Below are 20154 nucleotides of genomic sequence, written 5' to 3' on the forward strand. Positions count from 1 at the left end.
AGTGGAAGATATTGAGATTAATAGAAGATTAATAATAATGAGAATATTATAGAAAGCAGACCTATCTTACAAAATGGAAAAGATTAATCTTCCATATGTTATGTATGCTGTTACAGTAACCCCATTTGTTTTTCATTTGACTTCTCTTTTTCTTTTGTAATGTCTTAGATGGAAAGAGGAATGAGTTATCTGACAAATTTAGATTCTGCAAACTTGTGCACTGAGGAGAGTACTATTGAAATACACTGTTAAGAAAGATTTTCAACATACAAATGTGTCATTTCCTTTCTTCTTGTGCCGTGCTGAAATATTATGTGATAAAGGTTTTAGGTTTCAATTGTTACAAGAGGGAAGTGGATAAATCAGTGCTGCCGTCTTTCGGACATATGGTAAAAGAAGTTTTACTTGTGTTTTTTCCCAAATTGCTTCTATTGAATATATGGGTCTACTCTGTGTATTTTTGTGTGTCTAAATGTGTGTGTGTGTGTATGTGATATGAGAGAGCTGTTTACATATGTGATCAGTAATTTTTGGTACAATTTTTTATCCTATCACTAATAACTAGGTTTGATTGTTTCAGTAATAAATAGAGATTTCTGCTAGGTTTTCTGAGGGTGAAAAATAAATATATGTGCACAAATGTATATGAAATACATATATAATATATATTTTGTAAGTTGAATTAGCAAGAAATTTTGGGCATATAAATGTGCATATTTTGTTGCAAATTATTGGCTTTACTCAGTGTGATTAAATATATCTTAGTCTAACCTTAATTTTTACATAATACTTTTGACTTTAATACTTTTATTATCTCTATTGCTCATATAGCAAGTATTGGTTGGGCATCTACTGTGTGCACTTTCCTGAACTAGATGTAAAGAAGGGATATAAAAAATAAAAGTCTTTGTCTTTAGGAAAATCAAGATCTAAGGCAAATTGGCATAATATAATTTGGGCACCATAAGTGGTGTGCAAGTGCTATATGTAACTACTATGAGAATACAGGAGGGGCCAAAATTACTTAAAGAGGAAAAGAAGAATCTTCATGGAGCTGTTAGAATTTACATTCACCTCGAAGAATCGTTAAGATTTACATGGCATAAAATGTGACTAGCATTCTCATTAGCCGTGTGAAAATAGTGATAGAAAAGTCATAAAACTGAGATTATAAATATTTTACAGGTATTAGGAGCTTTTTTTCTGGTCATACACTGCCTACCTTCAGGTCCCAACTCCCCCACTCCTTAGTTGTGTAACATTAACTGGATACTTAAAAGTTTTAGGTCTTGGTTTCCCAACTTGCAAAATTGAGAACATACCTCATGGTGCTGTTGTGAGAATAAAATAAGAAAACTTCATATTAAAAAAAAGTCATGGTTTAAAATAATGGTGATTCATTTATTTGTGGTTGTCTGCCAAACAATTTATAAAAATTATTTTTAATCCTCGTAGTAATTTTAAAATTCATATTATAACCACATATATCTGTGTGTATATAAATATATATCTGATATATCATTTAACTCTCACTAAAATCTAAATGATTCTAAAATAAACATTGTTACTGAGCAGTGGTGAATTTGGTTTAAAACATAAGTGACTAGAATCTCTGTAAATGTGTACAATCTTTTTAAAGAGAAGTCAGACAGTGGATACTAAGAAGTCTGAGATAGTATTCCTGTTATCTGATAGTTCAACATATAATGAATTAGCCTAAAGAAACATTTAGGCTAAAAAGAAGAAACCTAAGTAATGCAAATATTTCCAGCAGCAGCATCTGTATCAGTAAAACGTTGCCCATCAAAGAACAGGGAACATATCTTTTTTTGAAGAATTGTAGCAAAATGGCTGCATAAATAAGGTACATATATTCAGTGAATTATTATGTGGCCCATCATTTTAAACTTAAAAAAATAATTTCAAGTATAGAGATACTGATATAAATTTAAGGGGAATACATGAAACTAGATGATAATATACATTATAGTATCAATTTGTAATGTGGATACACTCAATTTTTTTCTTATATTGGGGTGATGGAATGGTAGAAATTTTGTCCCAACTTGTCTTCAATAGTGTTAGAATATTTTTATAATAAGAACAGGAATAAAGAAAAGTATGTTTCCAAACACAATAATACTGAATCTCTTTCATTAAGGTTTTCCTGTTGTAGCTTCTATAAACTTTTCACCCTCTTCATGAAGAGCTGATACTGCAGAGAGGCGTTTCACTTCTCATGAGAATGCGCTTTTAATAGATTACATACACTCAGAAGATTTTGCAGTTCTTTGTCAGTGCATTGACATTTGACAGGAAACCATAGCATTATGTGAGGTTACTTTTTCTTTTAACTCTGGAGAAAACAGTTAAAGCCTCATTTGGATTTTGTGACTTGTCCGCTGGCTTCTAACAAACCCTCACATGTGTAAGTTTTCTAACATTCCTAAACAAACAGCACTGATAGAGTAAGGAACTGGAGGAATCAAGTAAGTCTAACGAATCCCTCCGAGGCAAAAGTGGGAACATCAGGGGTGAGATTTTTTTGTTTCAGTTTCCTGTTAACACGGGATTCAGAGAAAAACCTTTCATTTCCCAATAGATAGCAGAACAGTTTTTTGCATTTCTGCATTTCACTAATGCAAACTTTCCTTGAAGCATGACTCCAGGTATAAAATCCAGTCATCTTGCAAACTATTTTGTCTTTCATTTATTTGTGGAATTTCTCCTGATGTTCTTATGTACATGATGAACACCTACTAAGTGACAGGAACTCTCTATTCATTGAACCAAAGAGATAAAAACCCCTGAATCATGACTCTAGCTTGTGTGAGCAGAGACAAACAATAGACAAGATAAATAAGGGAAATGTATTTCATGTTGGATGGTGATAAGTTGGTTGGGGGGTGGATCAAGGCAAGAAGGAGAAGAGGAAGTGAAAGAGGTAGGTTGCCATTTCAGATCTGATGCTGGAGAACAGTCTGTCTGAGTGAATGAGATGGGAAGGTATTTATAGGATTTGAGCAGAGTGATACAATCTGACTTACTTTAAAAAAAATAATTTATTTTAATTGGAGGCTAATTACTTTACAATATTGTAGTGGTTTTTGCCATACATTGACATGAGTCAGCCATGGGTGTACATGTGTCCCCCATCCTGAACCCCCTCTCACCTCCCTCCCCATCCCATCCCTCTGGGTCATCCCAGTGCACCAGCCCCGAGCACCCTGTATCATGCATAGAACCTGGACTGGTGATCCATTTCACATATGGTAGTATACATCTTTCAATGCTATTCTCTCAAATCATCCCACCCTCGCCTTCTCCCATAGAGTCCAAATGTCTATTCTTTACATCTGGTTCTCTTTTGCTGTCTTGCATATAGGGTCATCATTACCATCTTTCTAAATTCCATATATATGCATTAATATACTGTATTGGTGTTTTTCTTTCTCACTTACTTCACTGTATAATGGGCTCCAGTTTCATCCACCTCATTAGAACAGATTCAAATGCATTCTTTTTAATAGCTGAGTAATATTCCATTGTTTATATGTACCACAGCTTTCTTATCCATTCATCTGCCAATGGACATCTAAGTTGCTTCCATGTCCTAGCTATTGTAAACAGTGCTGCAATGAACATTGGGGTACACATGTCTCTTTCAGTTCTGGTTTCCTCAGTGTGTATGCCCAGCAGTGGGATTGCTGGGTCATATGGCAGTTCTATTTCCAGTTTTTTAAAGAATCTCCACACTGTTCTCCATAGTGGCTGTACTAGTCTGCATTCCCACCAACAGTGTAAGAGGGTTCCCTATTCTCCATATTCTCTCCAGCATTTATTGTTTGTAGACTTTTTGATACCAGCCATTCTGACTGGCATGAGATGGTACCTCACTGTGATTTTGATGTGTGTTTTTCTGATAATGAGTGTTGTTGAGCATCTTTTCATGTGTTTGTTAGCCATCTGTATGTATTCTTTGGAGAAATGTCTGTTTAGTTCTTTGGCCCATTTTTTGATTGGGTCATTTATTTTTCTGGAATTGAGCTGCATGAGCTGCTTGTATATTTTTGAGATTAATTCTTTGTCAGTTGCTTTGTTTCCTATTATTTTCCCCCATTCTGAAGGCTGTCTTTTCACCTTGCTTATAGTTTCCTTCATTGTGCAAAAACTTTTAAGTTTAATTAGGTCCCATTTTTTTATTTTTGCTTTTATTTCCACTACTCTGGGAGGTGGTCATAGAGAATCCTGCTGTGATTTATGTCAGAGAGTGTTTTGCCTATGTTTTCCTCTAGGAGTTTTATAGTTTCTGGTCTGATATTTAGATCTTTAATCCATTTTGAGTTTATTTTTGTGTATGGTGTTAGAAAGTGTTCTAGTTTCATTCTTTTACAAGTGGTTGACCAGTTTTCCCAGCACCACTTGTTAAAGAGTTTGTCTTTTCTCCATTGTATATTCTTGCCTCCTTTATCAGAGATAAGGTGTCCATAGGTACATGGATTTATCTCTGGGCTTTCTATTTTGTTCCTTTGATCTATATTTCTGTCTTTGTGCCAGTACCATACTGTCTTGATGACTGTAGCTTTGTAGTATAGTCTGAAGTCAGGTTGATTCCTCCAGTTCCATTTTTCATTCTCAAGATTGCTTTGGCTATTAGAGTTTTTTTTTTTTTTATTTCCACACAAATTGTGAAATTATTTGTTCTAGTTCTCTGAAAAATACAGTTGATAGTTTGATAGAGATTGCATTGAATCTATAGACTGCTTTGGGTAGTATACTCATTTTCACTATATTGATTCTTCTGATCCATGAACATGGTATATTTCTCCATCTATTTGTGTCCTCTTTGATTTCTTTCATCAGTGTTTTCTAGTTTTCTATATATAGGCCTTTTGTTTCTTTAGGTAGATTTATTCCTAAGTATTTTATTCTTTTCATTGCAAAGGTGGATGGAATTGTTTCCTTAATTTCTCTTTCTGTTTTCTCATTGTTAGTGTATAGGATTGCAAGGGGTTTCTGTGTGTTAATTTTATATCCTGCAACTTTACTATATTTGTTGATTAGCTCTAGTAATTTTCTGGTGGTGTCTTTAGGGTTTTCTATGAAGAGGATCATGTCATCTGCAAACAGTGAGAGTTTTACTTCTTATTTTCCAATATGGATTCCTTTTATTTCTTTTTCTCCTCTGATTGCTGTGGCTAATACTTCCAAAACTATGTTGAATTGTAGTGGTGAGAATGGGCACCCTGGTCTTTTTCCTGACTTTAGGGGGAATGCTTTCAGTTTTTCACCATTGAGGATGTTTGCTGTGAGTTTATCAAATATGGCTTTTATTATGTTGAGGTATGTTCCTTCCATGCCTGCTTTCTGGAGGGTTTTTATCATAAATGGATGTTGAGTTTTGTCAAAGGCTTTCTCTGCCTCTATTGAGATAATTATATGATTTTTATCTTTCAATTTGTTAATGTGGTGTATCACATTGATTGATTTGTAAATATTGAAGAATCCTTGCATCCCTGGGATAAAGCCCACTTGGTCATGATGGCAATCTGACTTACTTTTGAAGAGGACCATTCTAGAAGCTGTGTGGAAGATAAAATGGAAGGATTAACATGAAGCTGAGTGACCTATGGAAAAGTGAAAGTGAAAGTCACTCAGTCGTGTCTGACTCTTTGCGACTCCATGGACTATACAGTCCATGGAATTCTCCAAGCCAGGATACTGGAGTGGGTAGCCTTTCCCTTCTCCATGGGATCTTCCCAACCCAGGCATCAAACCCAGGTCTCACACATTGTAGGTAGATTCTTTACCAGTTGAGTCACCAGGGAAGCCCAAGAATACTGGATTTTCTCAACCCAGGAATTGAACTGGAGTCTCCTGCATTGCAGGTGGATTCTTTACCAACTGAGCTATCAGGGAAGCCAGAGAGACCTATTGGGAGCTATTAAATTAGCCCAGGATTGTAATAACAAATAGATGATATAAATGGGTGGCATGCCAACATCAGAAACCCTGGAAGAAGAAAAGTTAGGTTGATGTGGAAAGTACCCCATTGTAGGTAGCTGTATTTATATATATATATATATATGTATATATATATATATAAATCTGATTCTGAGACATGAGATCTGAGCTGGGTATATTGGCTTAGTCTGCATGTAGGTAGTAGTTCATGCCATTCAAGCCATGGAAATAAATGAGCTTCTCAGGACAATTTTGGAGACTGAGAACAAAAGAAAGTAGTAATAGTAAATGCCAGCAATCTTATGGCAGCATCATCTATGATTAATTTCATCTTTTTTTTTCAATGCAAAAAAGTATACTTCATGATTAACCAACCCTTGTTATTAGCCACTCCAGAGAACAAACAAAACCCACAGTTCACCAGCCCAGAGGGGATTATTTTTCATTCATCGCTCCACTCAACAGACTTTAGTGTTCATCTCACTTTCAGCTCTCTGTACCTCTGTTGTCCACATATGGTTATTTAATCTAATCTACTTGTAGACATTTATTAGAGGGTTTTCTTTTTCAAAGATTTTAAATTTGCCCAAAGAAATCATAGTTTGAAATCCAGTAATCTAAAAGATGTATATTTTCATCTAAAGCCCATAAAAGATAGATTGAAGTGTAGAGGCCTAAAGAGAAACAAAACTGAACTTAGTCTCTGTAGTAGTGCCCAAATATTCAACAAGTATATATTAAGTGTAGTCTATACTCCAGATTGCTTTAGGCTCTGGCAATATAATATTGAACAAAACTAGACATGGTCCCACTTCTGTAGCTCACAGTCTAGCGAGATTTATCAGATTTAAAATTTTCAAAATTTTGCAAAAATATATTTTACAAAGATATTCCCATTTAGAAGACTGAGTAATATAAGGATGTTTCCTTTGTATGTAAGTGAAAATGGAGTCATAATATCTCAGCTTTTGGGACCAGAACCAGAGTCAAACATATTGAGAAGGGACCTGTGAGCAGACTGACAGGAAAATATTTCTAGCTGCATAGCAGGGATACCTAAATATACACTTGGTTGTCGAGTTGTTAAGACTCCCAGCTTCCAATGCAGGGAACATAGGTCTGTTCCCTAATCAGAGAGCTAAGATCCTGCATGCCATGGGATGCAGCAAAAAAAAAAAAAAGTAGACTTTGTGAGCCCATCCTTTATAAAGTGAGTTCAAATGTTAAAAGCTTTGCCAGAGTCCCAATGCTTTGGACTGTATTTTTAAAAAGAATTTAGCTGTTTCATTGTCATCTCATTTTTGAAAGTTATATTTTTGATTTGTTTCCCATGGCGAGTAAAAAACTGTCATCCAAATCAAATAATAGAGTGAATTAAAAAGGGGGGAATGGCAGGAGAGTCTGGGTCTGAATTAATCAGTTTGGTTTCCTATAATAGTCAGTGTTCCCCGATAATTGTTTATTTAGTTTCACCTCTGCCTAAGAAAAGGGGATGTCGTTCTAACTTCCCCCTCTACCAGCTTCCTCCACAGTGACTGAAGTGTTTAAAGAATACACTCCTTGGTTAGATCGACTGGACTTACAAAAAACTAAAACTGATTTACAGAATGATATATGTACAAGTTGCAAAATAAAATAACTCCTTGGAAATATTTTTTAAAAAATATATTGGCAGGAATTGCCACATCCTTATTTTCAGTACCTCTTCCCAAAGCATGATGAACATTTGCATATGAATGATTGTCCATTTTCTGGAGGAGATAAAGAGTTCAGTGTCTTGAAGCTGCCAGGGCACACAGTTGCAACTTCAGCTGTGCTAAATCCATAACTCAGCATTAGAGAAAATAAACAATGATAAGAAGATGTTGGGTTTATGCTAAACTTATCAATCAAATGAACTGAACTGCTTCCAAGAAAAGGTCATTGTTTCTTTTGACAAATGTTCTTAAAGTTGTGGTCCTCAGACTGGCAGGAGCAGCATCACTAGAAAACTTGTCTGAATTGCAGATTGTTGTTGTTTAGTCTCTAAGTCCTGTCCAACCCTTCTGTGACCCCGTGGACTGCCAGACGGGAATGCTAGAGTGGACTGCCATTTCCTCCTCCAGAGGATCTTCCCTGATTGGGGATTGAACCCCACGTCTCTTGCCTTGGCAGGCAGATTCTTTACCACTGAACCACCAGGGAAGCCTGCAGGTTGTTGATCCCTTCCCTAAACATCAGAAATTTCATAGGTAGGGACCATCAGTCTGTTTTAAAGTAAGCCTTGTAAATGATTCTGATGCATCTTGAAGAGACATAGCTATAGATTGGGTCATAAAACATGTATGTGTATGCTCAGTCGTGCCCAGCTCTTTGCAATTGTGTTTTAAAAGGTACAAGCACATATTTGAGGTGCTGGCAATGTATATAGTGAGGGAAGCCTTGATAGGAAAATATATAAGAATTTTTTTTTTAAGAGAAAGAATGGAAAAAGAAAGGGAAATAAAAAAACTAAGTTTTTCCTGTGGCTCTTTATCTTGTGACTGGACTTTGTTTTGTTTCTAAAGGGATAAACACATGCCTTGACAGAAGAAAATTTGGCTCATAAAGCTGTGATAAATGATCACGGGAAATATTTGTTTCAAATTTTCAGCTACTACTTGTTCTGAGGGAAATTCTTTTTAACTTTTTAGCTAAACAGTTGTTTTCTGCCAGTTGGGAATTTTTCCTTTTTCAGCTAAAGAGAGCAAAGTTACCTCTCACTCTAAAAAAACCCACATATCTACAATCACAAGTGTACATTTGTACATGGAAAAATTCATGAGTGGGTTCCATATAAGTCTGTCTTTTAATGTTAAAATGAAAATTCATGGGTAGTTATAATATGTTGGCATATGTAGGACAGAGATGTAAATTTTATTAATTGTACTTGTTCCCTGGCTAAAATTGGATTTCACATTGTAAATTTCAATGTGAAACATGATGCCAAAGGGCCCTAGCAATTCCGTGTGTAATTATCATGTTTTTCCATGTGTTTGATAGAAGTATGGCACAGTGGCATGACTTTCCTGATCAGCAGGAGGACACTGACAGCTGTACAGAGTCTGTGAAGTTCGATGCTCGCTCAATGACAGCTTTGCTTCCTCCCAGTAAGTAGAACAAGGGAGGGTGCTCATGGACATTGTCCTTGGAGTTAGTGAGACTGTGTGAAAGTATGGTCATGGGACTTACTCTATCTGCTTGGCTGGATCTCAGTCTTTTTAAAATTTTCTTTACCTAAGTTTTTCCTCCTTTTTCTGTTCAATTCCTCATAGAACATTATTGAACAATATCTAAAATTTCATTTTAATTTGCAATCTGAAAACAAAATTTCCTTCTTTTTTGCTAAACAACAAAAGCAATGGCCATAGGAAAGAATGTTTTAATGGATGTTTTATTCACTTAACTAGAGAAACATCTTCTTCTGCTAGTAAGATTCCCTCTATATCGAGATAGCTTTTGTACAATTAGCATCTCAACATATGAATTGCTGGTTCATATAAAGAAATAATACTAAAATATTGGTATATTTTGAAATATCCAGAGGACGGGCTTTACTGATCCATTCCAAAGTTTAATCAAAGTGTGAATTTTGTTATTTCTTTTTTTTCAACTTGTATTCAAATCATAAGAGGCCTCCAAATACAAAACTATTGAGGTAGAATGAGAAAAGAAAATTTGCATAATTACCATCAAAAGTAATGTTTTTCTTGTCTCACTTAAAATCTGAAAAAATATATATAATTATTAATATATAACTGCTTGAGGAACTTTATTTTCATCCAGAATGTTCACATTCCCATGTGAAACAGAAGAATAAAATTTATGTTTGTGTGTGTTTTGGTATGGTATCAGTATTAAAATTTACCAATGAATGCATCCAATGAGACAAGTACAGCTTGGAGAAGATAGTAACTTTGTCCTGGATGTTTAGTTAGTGGATAAATCAAATGTCCACAGCGATTTCTGTATTGACTTCTCCTTTTGGCTGTCCCTTTTACTTTCTGCTGAATAAATGAGAACCTATTTCTTGGTTCCTTTTTTATTCCAGTAGGTTTGATACTAACCATATAATTGGAGATTTTTGAAAGTTTTAATTAAGTAAGATGAGTAAGTTCTCTAACAGGAGGTTGGACTTTTGTTTTTTAGGTCCTAAAAATGGCCCAACTCTTCAAGAGAGGATGAAGTCTTATAAAGCTGCACTGATCACCCTTTATCTCATTGTGTTTGTAGTTCTCGTGCCCATCATTGGCATAGTGGCAGGTACAGTACTCTAGTTCTGAAACTCAGCAACTCATCTAGTAAATTATTTACCGCAGAAGCAGAAAGAAGTATTCAGTCTTTGGTATATGGCAAATTCGTAAGAATTTGAACTTCAGATCAAAAAATGTTCCTCAAATTTATTTCATGAAAAAAACAGATTCTGCAAAGTTATTGCATAAAAAAACCTATAAATAAATAGCATAGAAAATGGAACTTTAAGATAAAAATATGAATATGTAAAGGGAAGATGGAAAGAATTGACCATTTCAGCAATGTTATCATCTGGAGTCCTAGGAAGTTCTAATGGTGCATCATACATTTCATGGTAAGCATTCTAGTTGCAAATGTGAAGATATAAACCTGATTGTTCATATCAGCGATGCCTAAAATATAAAAACAAGCCAGTTGTTCTGGAAAAATACTTTTATTCCTAGTATTGAGAGCAGAAAGAAGTATCCCTACAAGTCTTCAGAGGAAACCTCAGAAACTAATGACCTGTCCCTCAGCAATATTTGTCCTTTATATGGTCACATATTTCATGAGGGTTTTATTTAAAACCTCTCTAAAAATAAACTGATAGCATCCTTTCAAACAAACAAACAAACAAAAAAATAGAACACTTTGCTTGGGTCCTACATGATGTTTTTTAGGTATGTATTTGTCTTGAAGAGTTTGGCTGGAATTAGGGATACATTTAAAGAGTTTATACAGGGGTGGATAGCTTGCATGTAACTCAAGCAAATTTATAAACATTATTTCCCTCAGGACCATTTTTGAGGGATTTGATTGACATTTGAATTTATTTGCCTTGTAGCTCCCTTTTTCTCTGGGAGTGACAAAATGTCTAGACATATGCTTGAATAAGAGATAGGCTTGGAGGAAGATGTGTTTTTGTGTGCATACTAATCAGCTTAACAAGGAAATGCTCCTAATATAAGGCCATACCTCCTCTGTCAAAAGGATATTCCAAGATAGAACCAAAATTGTACTAAGGAAGAAATGATAATGAAAGCAACAATGACTGTAATATTTTTATAACATTTTTGAGCATTTACTCTGTTCAGGCCCTGGGCTATACATTTTCCACAGATTATCTTAAGACACTGCACAGTTACCCTTGGACAGACATATGCTTACCCTCATCATCCACAAAAGAAAACTGTTCAGTGATGGAATTGAAGTTCCTACCATGACTCCTGACTCCTGTCCTTTGTGGTCTACTATCTCCCAGTTCATTCAGGTGTTTAGGACAAAATATGATTGGCCACTAAAAAATTAGCTTGTTGTAACATTAGCCAGGAAAATATTTTCCATATGTAAAAGTCAAATACTATTTTGGATGTCAAAAACAATAATCAACCACAACCAATCAACCAATCAAACGAACCACAACCATTTAAGTAAAAGAATCTGATGTGTCTGTCATTAAACAACAACTTCCTGATAAACCAGGTTATCTATGTGTTGTTTACGTTTATGCTTACCAGTTTCAAGTGCTTAACTGAAAGATGCATTATTGTTTGGGATCATTAGCTGTCAGCCAGTTAGAATTTGCATAATTTCATCACTTTTATGGGGCTTCCTTGGTGGTTCAGCTGGTAAAGTATCCACCTACAACGAAGAAGACCCCGGTTTGATTGCTGGGTTGGGAAGATCCATTGGGGAAGGAATAGGCTATCCACTCCAGTATTCTTGGACTTCCCTGGTGGCTCAGCAGGTAAAGAATCTGCCTGCAATGTGGAAGGCCTGGGTTCGATCCTGGGGTTGGGAAGATCCTCTGGAGAAGGGGGTGACTACCCACTCCAGTATTCTGGCCTGGAGAATTCCATGGATTGTATGTAGTCCATGGGGTTGCAAAGAGTTGGACACGACTGAGTGCCTCACCTTCATCACTTTTATGTAAACCATGGCCTGCAGAACCAGCCTCCAGGAATGCAACTTCTTTCTACTCGGCCCAGGCACAATGTGAACTGAAGTTTGAAAATATCAGGGTTCTAACCAGGTTCAAAATCTGTGGGCTGTTAGAAAATGCTACCAAGTCAACACACTTGTTCTAGGGTTGACAATGATTGACCTGAAGTAGTTTGTTTCCTTAGACTGTAGCATGTACTATTAATACCGACAAAAAGCTAAATGTGTTCAAATCTTGCAAGTTCACATTAGCACCCCAATTCACCAGAATTTAGATCTCCTGTGTTTATCATACTTGAATAATAAACAATTGACTATCCATTTACAGCTGTAAGTTGTAGGTCAGAATTTTTCCAAAAGAAAGCTGAAATGCAATACATTAACTCTACATAATATAAAAAATTTCAAATGTAGAGAAAATATATCCCTGAAATGATAGAAATTATTCTGTTTTGGCAAATATAAATCAGTAGATGAAATAAAATGTTGTGCATGAAAGCTAAAGTGTCTTATGTATTGAAAAATATTTCTTAATTATAGTCTTCTCCACAAGCTACCTTTTTTCCAAGAAGCTACTACATTTCTGTTACAGTATAACAGTATATAGTAATGTCTCTGAAGAATAAGATAAGGTTAAGCCTAAGGTTAATGTATACAAATTGCTGACAAATGGAAGATCCTTGAGCTCAAAATAATACAAATTTTTGGTAGAAGAAGGTATTGCCAACATGGAAGAGTATATGTGATCTGTAAGGTCAAATATAACTCTCTCCCTATTGTACAAGTCATAAAATTTGTCTCCTTTCAAATGTAAGATAGAAAAGTCACAAAATACCATCTCTCTGATGATAATGAAAGAAATGAACATTTGAAAATATGAACTCTAGCATTCCATACCTAGATTTGTGGTACTCGTATTTGTATCATCTGTATCATAGTTAAACGTTTTTAAAGAAAGTAAGGATTAAATTAGGTTTCACTCAGGATTTGGGAAAACAAACAATATTGCATTTTTAAATCTATAAGCAAAAAGTAGCCTTTAGTATCAGCTCATGTTGAACTTGATATTGAAGAGAAATCTTTGGTCACATGAAATTTTATCAAATCAAGTCTTCCCTTTCTACACTATGAAGAGATTTTGCTTTATCCCTATGAAATAAAAAGAATTTCTAGTGAAAGTAAAAATTATATGGTTGAGTAATTAAATCAATATGCCTATTAAGATAAGTACAGATACTATCTTTCTCATGGAGCACCCAACTTCATCCCAATTTTTTATATTACATAATATTAACTCCCCCTTGTATTAGTATTGGGCATGCAGATATTGAATCCAAAATATTAATAATAATTAAAAAATGAAAAGTATCAAATGTGCATTATGTGCCAGGGAAAGATCTGAGCACTTTACATATATCAGTTCATTTAATTATTTAAACACTAACTAGTAGTATCCCATTTATAAGGTAGTGAAATGATAGCCTGATTAATTTGCTCAAGGGCACAGTTTATGAAGGAAAGAACAAGAATGGCTAATCTAGGCAGTTCCCGTCTAGAGCCTGAATTATTAACTGCTATCTGAAAAAGCAGTAATCATTATAAGAGAAAAATTTAAGGGCTAACTTGGAAATAATTTTGCAAATATTGTTAGTTAGGGTTTCTGATTGTTAAAGTCAAATTCCATTCCCAGTCAGTTTGCTATTCCCAGAGTTGCTTGAGCAGTACTTTATATATAGTAGGTACTCAATAAATAAATCATGGAACTGGCAAATGCATAAATGAAGCTGTCAACCCCAAACTTGCTCTCTACACTTAATTTAATAAATGTTATGAGATCTAACTAAGAAAAATACTATTTTGTCCAAATTATTGATAAAATAATGTACACTCAATATGGCCTCTGTCTGTTGTGGATTGTATCAAAACATAGTCACATATTTTACTAATTCAAATAAGCTAATTTTAAAGAGACTATAACTAGGAACATATAATATGATTTTTTTTAATTGTGATGTAATTGAATATGTAGTTTAATGCTTAATAAGAGCTACAATGACAGGTGTCATCAAACACCTTCTTTAAGTGACGGTGTTGAAGACTCTGTAACTAAGATAATAACTTTCAAAGATAAGGCACTTTTATTTGAGTAGTTTTCATATGTGCCATCTGTGTGCTACGGGATTTACATGCCTTATCTCATTCATTCTCAGCACCACTATAAGACAGTTATTACTTTTAGGTCTTTGGGGAAGCCTAATTAAGAAGAAGAAAAATAACTTGCTCAGAGTAACCTAGTTAGTAACTAAGGAGTGGGACTAGATTCCAGAATTGGGCAGCTTGTTCCTACATAAACACCAAGCTCTCATTTGTATAACAGGTACCCTGAGCTTAGGGTGGAATTGAGAGCTTTTCTTTTTTTTTTTTTAATTCAGGGCTTTTCATGTGTTACCTCAGTTAAGTCTCAAAAACCTGTAAAGCTAATAAATAACTATTGCCATATCACTTTAAAGAAAATTGACAGGTCAGTTATTGCTGTTTATATAGATATACTTTTAAACCATACAAAGTTACTCTTTACTGCTCAATAATGGCCAAATATGTAAAGTCTTATGTATTCAAATTAATATGGATAAAAGACTGATATATATGTAGATAAAAGGTACAAATCATATAGATATATACAGAGAGAGATGAAACAATAAAATCTTAACCATCATTAACTAGGAATAAAATGGTGCTTAACATTTTCTTCATGGTGTACAATTATGTATTATTTTTATCGGCAAAAGTAATATTTATACTTTTCATTTTTGAAACTATAAACATATTGCTCTAGATCCTTTCAGAAGGATAATTAGCTTATTTAGAGAACATATGCCCATTTGTAAATATATATCAGCAGCTCTCTATGCCCCAAACACCATTTAATAGAATTTTTATATTCAGGAAATAATTGCTCATAAGATGGTTCATCGAAGTGTTGAATATATTAGTAGAAATAGAAGCAATATATAGGGGTTTTGTTAAATCTGGCAAAACCACACATAGAATACAATGTGGTTATTCAAATTGTTTTGTAAAACAATATTAAATAATATGCAAGGGTCTTTATGATAGATGCTAATTGAAAGTTAGTTTCCAAATTATATATAAGCTCTTGATTGTATAATAATAATATGATAGTGGACTCAGAAATCTAATATGCATATACTAAAATGTTAGCACTTAATTCTGCACCATGAGATTAATGGTAAATTATTTTCATTACTCATATTTTCTAAATTTTCCTCTACAAATATATATTTTAGAGGAGTCTTGAAAGAACAGTATTTTTTTAAGTTAAAAAACTTTTTTATCCAATTTTATGCTTTACCAACAATAAATTAGATCTGCAGAAACTGAAAGTGATAACTCTCTGGTAGCTTAGTGATAGCATAAGGAAGATGAGCCAACAATTTATTCATACAATGGATAACACTAATATTTCTACTTTTGCTACATATTGTTTTTGTCACATCATCATTTATCTTCATAATAGCTAACATATTCAACATGTTTACTGCAGACACTGTGTTAAGCATTATCTCATCTTATCCTAACAGCACACCTGAGGACCAGGATACAGTGCACTTCATAATCTGTAGCATTTACTCTTGCTCTCATAGCCAGATGTGGCGACCCAGAAGATTCATCTAAGCAGCAAGTCAGAAAGAATGACTTAACCGTGGAATAAATTCTAATGTAAAATAGGAAAAGGAGACTGTTTCCCTCCCAGCACTCTGCCTACTTTGGTTCATACTTTGTATGTTTAAAACAAACACCTGATTTAGGATAGCATTCAGAATGTTAGCTTAGGATGAAGTGATGTGGAATGGAACAGTGGATGCATTTAAGGATACAGGGCATGACTCTCTTTATTTTTACTTAAATATGCAGCTCAGCTCCTGAGATGGGAAATGAAGAATTGCACAGTTGGTTCAGTTAATGCAGATGTATCTCCAAGTCTGGAAGGCAGAGGAAATGGCAGTGAAGATGAAATGAGATTTCGAGAAGTCGTGATGGAACGCATGAGCAACATGGAAAAGAGAATCCAGTATCTTTCAGACAATGAAGCCAATCTCCTAGATTCTAAGAATTTCCAGAATTTCAGCATAACAACTGATCAGAGATTTAACGATGTTCTTTTCCAGCTAAATTCCTTACTTTCCTCCATCCAGGGACATGAGAATATCATAGGTGATATCTCCAAGTCATTAGTAGGTCTGAACACCACATTACTTGATTTGCAGCTCAGTATTGAAACACTGACTGGCAGAGTCCAGGAGCATGCATTTAAACAACAAGAGGTAAGAGTTTTTGTACTGGAAAGTCATATGCTGGGAGTGAATCCATCTGTAACCTATCTCCTCCGATAGTCCAGGGCAGAGACGAAGTTGCAAAACTGTTTTCACATCATTCTACTTAACCTGATATCTCTTGCAGTCTCACCAGAAAGTTCCAAATGGATTTACCTACTGCCTGTTCCAAATTCCCAGCCAAAGAGGGAGTTTTGTTTGTTTTTCATCAAATATAGACTCTGTTAGCATGTTTTAATTTTATAAATACTTTCAGAATGCCTCTTGAGAGTCTCTAAACCCATTAGAATTGGTATATTATCTTAGCATATTTGGACAGATAGACACAGTTTTTGCAAATTTTAAAAGAAACCCAGAATTTCTCCATCATGAAAAGAATGAAAACCTTATTTACATGGGTAAATTGTAAAATCTAAATTTTAAAATAGTTTGTCACTCCCAAGAAGTATTGCTAAATTTTTATGTGTATAGATAACTATAAGTAAAGAATTAGAGTTTGAATAATGCATCAACATCTTGTTTCCATCACAGGATCAAACACAAGAGAGCAAGACATCTTCTAGACCACTTGCTAGCCAAAGTATTTTTGCAAAGGCCCAGATGTGACTCTTAGACTTTGGGAACCACATGGTCTCTTTTGCAATTTCTCAACTCTACCACTAGAGTAGTCATACACAGTAGGTAGACACATGAGTGAAAATGTGATCCAATAAGTCTTTCTTTACAAAAATAGACTTTGACCCATGGATCATAATTTTTCTCAGCTTTGCCCTAAACTATTCTGTGGCCAGCCCTCTGGGTTACTTTGTATTGAGGAGAAAGAAATTAAGAAGCAAGTTGTTTAGTTCAGAACTGGATTTTTTTGTTGTTAGGTAATTATAATTGTTCAATTTGTGAAAAAAATAAGCTCATGGATAAAGCTTTATTACTTGTGTGAAAAAATTAATCTTCATATTACATGCCCTAAGATCATAATGTGAAATGTGTAAAATTTCCACCATTAGCTCAGTAAGGCTGCCATCTTTGTAGTATATTTTACTTAAATGGACCACATCTTAATGATGTTGTTTGCTATATAGATACAGTGTTATGCAGTGGTGATGAATTTTTAAACGGATGTCTCTTTTAGAGAGCAAAGAAAAGCCTCTGAAGTTTTAACATCATGTGAAAACCAACTAAATTATTGACTAGAGAACAGATTAAACAGGTTAAGAAAGCACATTTTTATATTTATTGTAAGATGCAATCACTGAGAGGACAATGACATTGCTGTTTAAATATAGAAATTCCATCGGTGAACCTCATCCCAATGCCAGCCTTGATAGTCCGTGTTGTATCCCTGTCACATCTTCCAAATACTGACTGTTACTCTCTCCCCCGTGGTTAATAAGTATCTAAGCATATGCAAATGTTATTGGAACATCAAGCACTCAGGCTATGGAGGGTTTAGAAAGAGTGCACAAATAAGAAAGTGTCCACAGGGATGAGAACCTTGAGAGACAGAGGAAAATAAAATATCAGCTTTGGGACTAGAAACTGATTAAATATGAGGGAAAGAGGACAGGAGAAGAAATATTACTTTGTGTGCAAACAAGATTCACTACTCTAAAACCTGACTGTGTTTTACACAGTTTACTGTTGTGTTCTACAACAAACTTTGCAAACAAACTTTGTGTGCAAACAAGATTCACTACTCTAAAACCTGACTGTGTTTACACAGTTTACTGTTGTGTTCTACAACAAACAGTAGAAAATTCTTAAAGAGATGGAAACACCAGACCCCTCACCTGCCTCCTGAGAAATCTGTATGCAGGTCAAGAAGCAACAGTTAGAACTGGACATGGAACAATGGACTGGTTCCAAATTGAGGACAGAGTACATCAAGGCTGTATATTGTCACCCTGCTTATTTAACTTCTATGCAGAGTACAACATGCGAAATGCTGGGCTGGATGAAGCCCAAGCTGGAATCAAGATTGCCAGGAGAAATACCAATAACCGCAAAATATGCAGATGACACCAGCCTTATGGCAGAAAGCTAAGAGGAACTAAAGAACCTCTTGATGAAAGTGAAAGAGGAGAGTTAAAAAGTTGGCTTAAAACTCAATATTCAGAAAAATAAGATCATGACACCTGGTCCCATCACTTCATAGCAAATAGATGGGGAAACAATGGAAACAGTGACAGACTATTTCCTTTGGCTCTAAAATCACTGCAGATGGTGACTGCAGCCATGAAATTAAAAGACGCTTGCTCCTTGGAGGAAAAGCTATGGCCAACCTAGCTGCAGCTGCTGCTGCTAAGTTGCTTCAGTCATGTCTGACTCTGTGCGACCCCATAGACGGCAGCCCACCAGGCTCCCCCATCTCTGGGATTCTCCAGGCAAGAACACAGGAGTGGGTTGCCGTTTCCTTCTCCAATGCATGAAAGTGAAAAGTGAAAGTGAAGTCGCTCAGTCGTGTCCGACTCTTAGCGATCCCATAGACTGCAGTCTACCAGGCTCCTCCGTCCATGGGATTTTCCAGGCAAGAGTACTGGAGTGGGTTGCCATTGCCTTCTCCATTGGCCAACCTAGACAGCATATTAAAAAGCAGAGATATTACTTTTGCTGACAAAGGTCCATCTAGCCAAAACTATGGTTTTTCCAGTAGTCATGTATGGATGTGAGAGTTCAACCATAAAGAAAGCTGAGAACTGAAGAATTGTTGCTTTTGAACTGTGGTGTTGGAGAAGACTCTTGAAAGTCTCTTGGACTGCAAGGAGATCCAACCAGTCCATCTTAAAGGAAATCAGTCCTGAATATTCATCGAAAGGACTAATGCTGAAGCTGAAGCTCCAATACTTTGTCCACCTGATGTGACGAGCCGACTCATTGGAGAAGACCCTGATGCTGGGACATATTGAAGGCAGGAAGAGAAGGGGACAACAGTGGATGAGATGGTTGGATGGTATCACTCACTCGGGAGTTGGTAATAAACAGGAAGCCTAGCGTGCTACAGTTTATGGGGTCACAAGTAGTCAGATACGACTGAGCAACTGAACTAAACTGAAGATCAGAGGGGCAGTGAAACAGGGTGAGAAGAAAAAGAAGACAGACACAATGAAAGAATAAGAATTTACTTGATATTGGTAATGTCCCCAAGTCCTCAGAGATTATAGATTATATATGAACTGGCTCAGCTGGTAAAGAATCCACCTGCAAAGGGGGAGACCTGGGTTTGATCCCTGGGTTGGGAATATCCCCTGGAGAAGGGAACAATTACCCACTCCAGTATTCTGGTCTGGAGAATTCAGTCCATGGGATCACAAAGAGTCGGACACGACTGAGCAACTTCCATTTTCATCATTTTCATAAACCCACATAAATGAAGATTTAAAACCAAATTGGAAACCATTTGGAAGATAGTAGAAGTGCTGAACATGTTTGAAATGATACATGTGTGTGTGCTTAGAGCTGTGTCTGGCTCTTTGCGACCCCATGGACTGTAGCCCTCCAGGCTTCTCTGTCTGTGGGGATTCTCCAGGATCCTCCAGGATTCTCCAGGAGTAGGTCGCCTTGCCCTTCTCCAGGGGATCTTCCCAACTCAAGGACTGAACCGAGGTCTCCCACATTGCAGGCAGATTCTTTACCGTCTGAGCCACCA

General features: G+C 35.7%; 1 protein-coding gene across 2 annotated transcripts in view; it reads left to right on the forward strand.

Moving 5' to 3' along the window:
- Window positions 1-260: 260 nt before the first annotated feature.
- Window positions 261-20154, forward strand: part of MSR1 (macrophage scavenger receptor 1) — a 76143-nt gene continuing 56249 nt past the window's right edge. For both annotated transcript variants that reach the window (XM_043454567.1, XM_043454568.1), the window contains exons 1-4: window positions 261-389; window positions 8986-9092; window positions 10132-10245; window positions 16093-16502. In XM_043454567.1, the coding sequence (XP_043310502.1) occupies window positions 8990-9092; window positions 10132-10245; window positions 16093-16502 (627 nt within the window). In that variant the 5' untranslated portion in view covers window positions 261-389; window positions 8986-8989. The remainder of the gene's footprint in view (window positions 390-8985; window positions 9093-10131; window positions 10246-16092; window positions 16503-20154) is intronic.

This window comes from Cervus canadensis, chromosome 31 (assembly GCF_019320065.1).
Source record: "Cervus canadensis isolate Bull #8, Minnesota chromosome 31, ASM1932006v1, whole genome shotgun sequence".
NCBI lineage: Eukaryota > Metazoa > Chordata > Mammalia > Artiodactyla > Cervidae > Cervus > Cervus canadensis.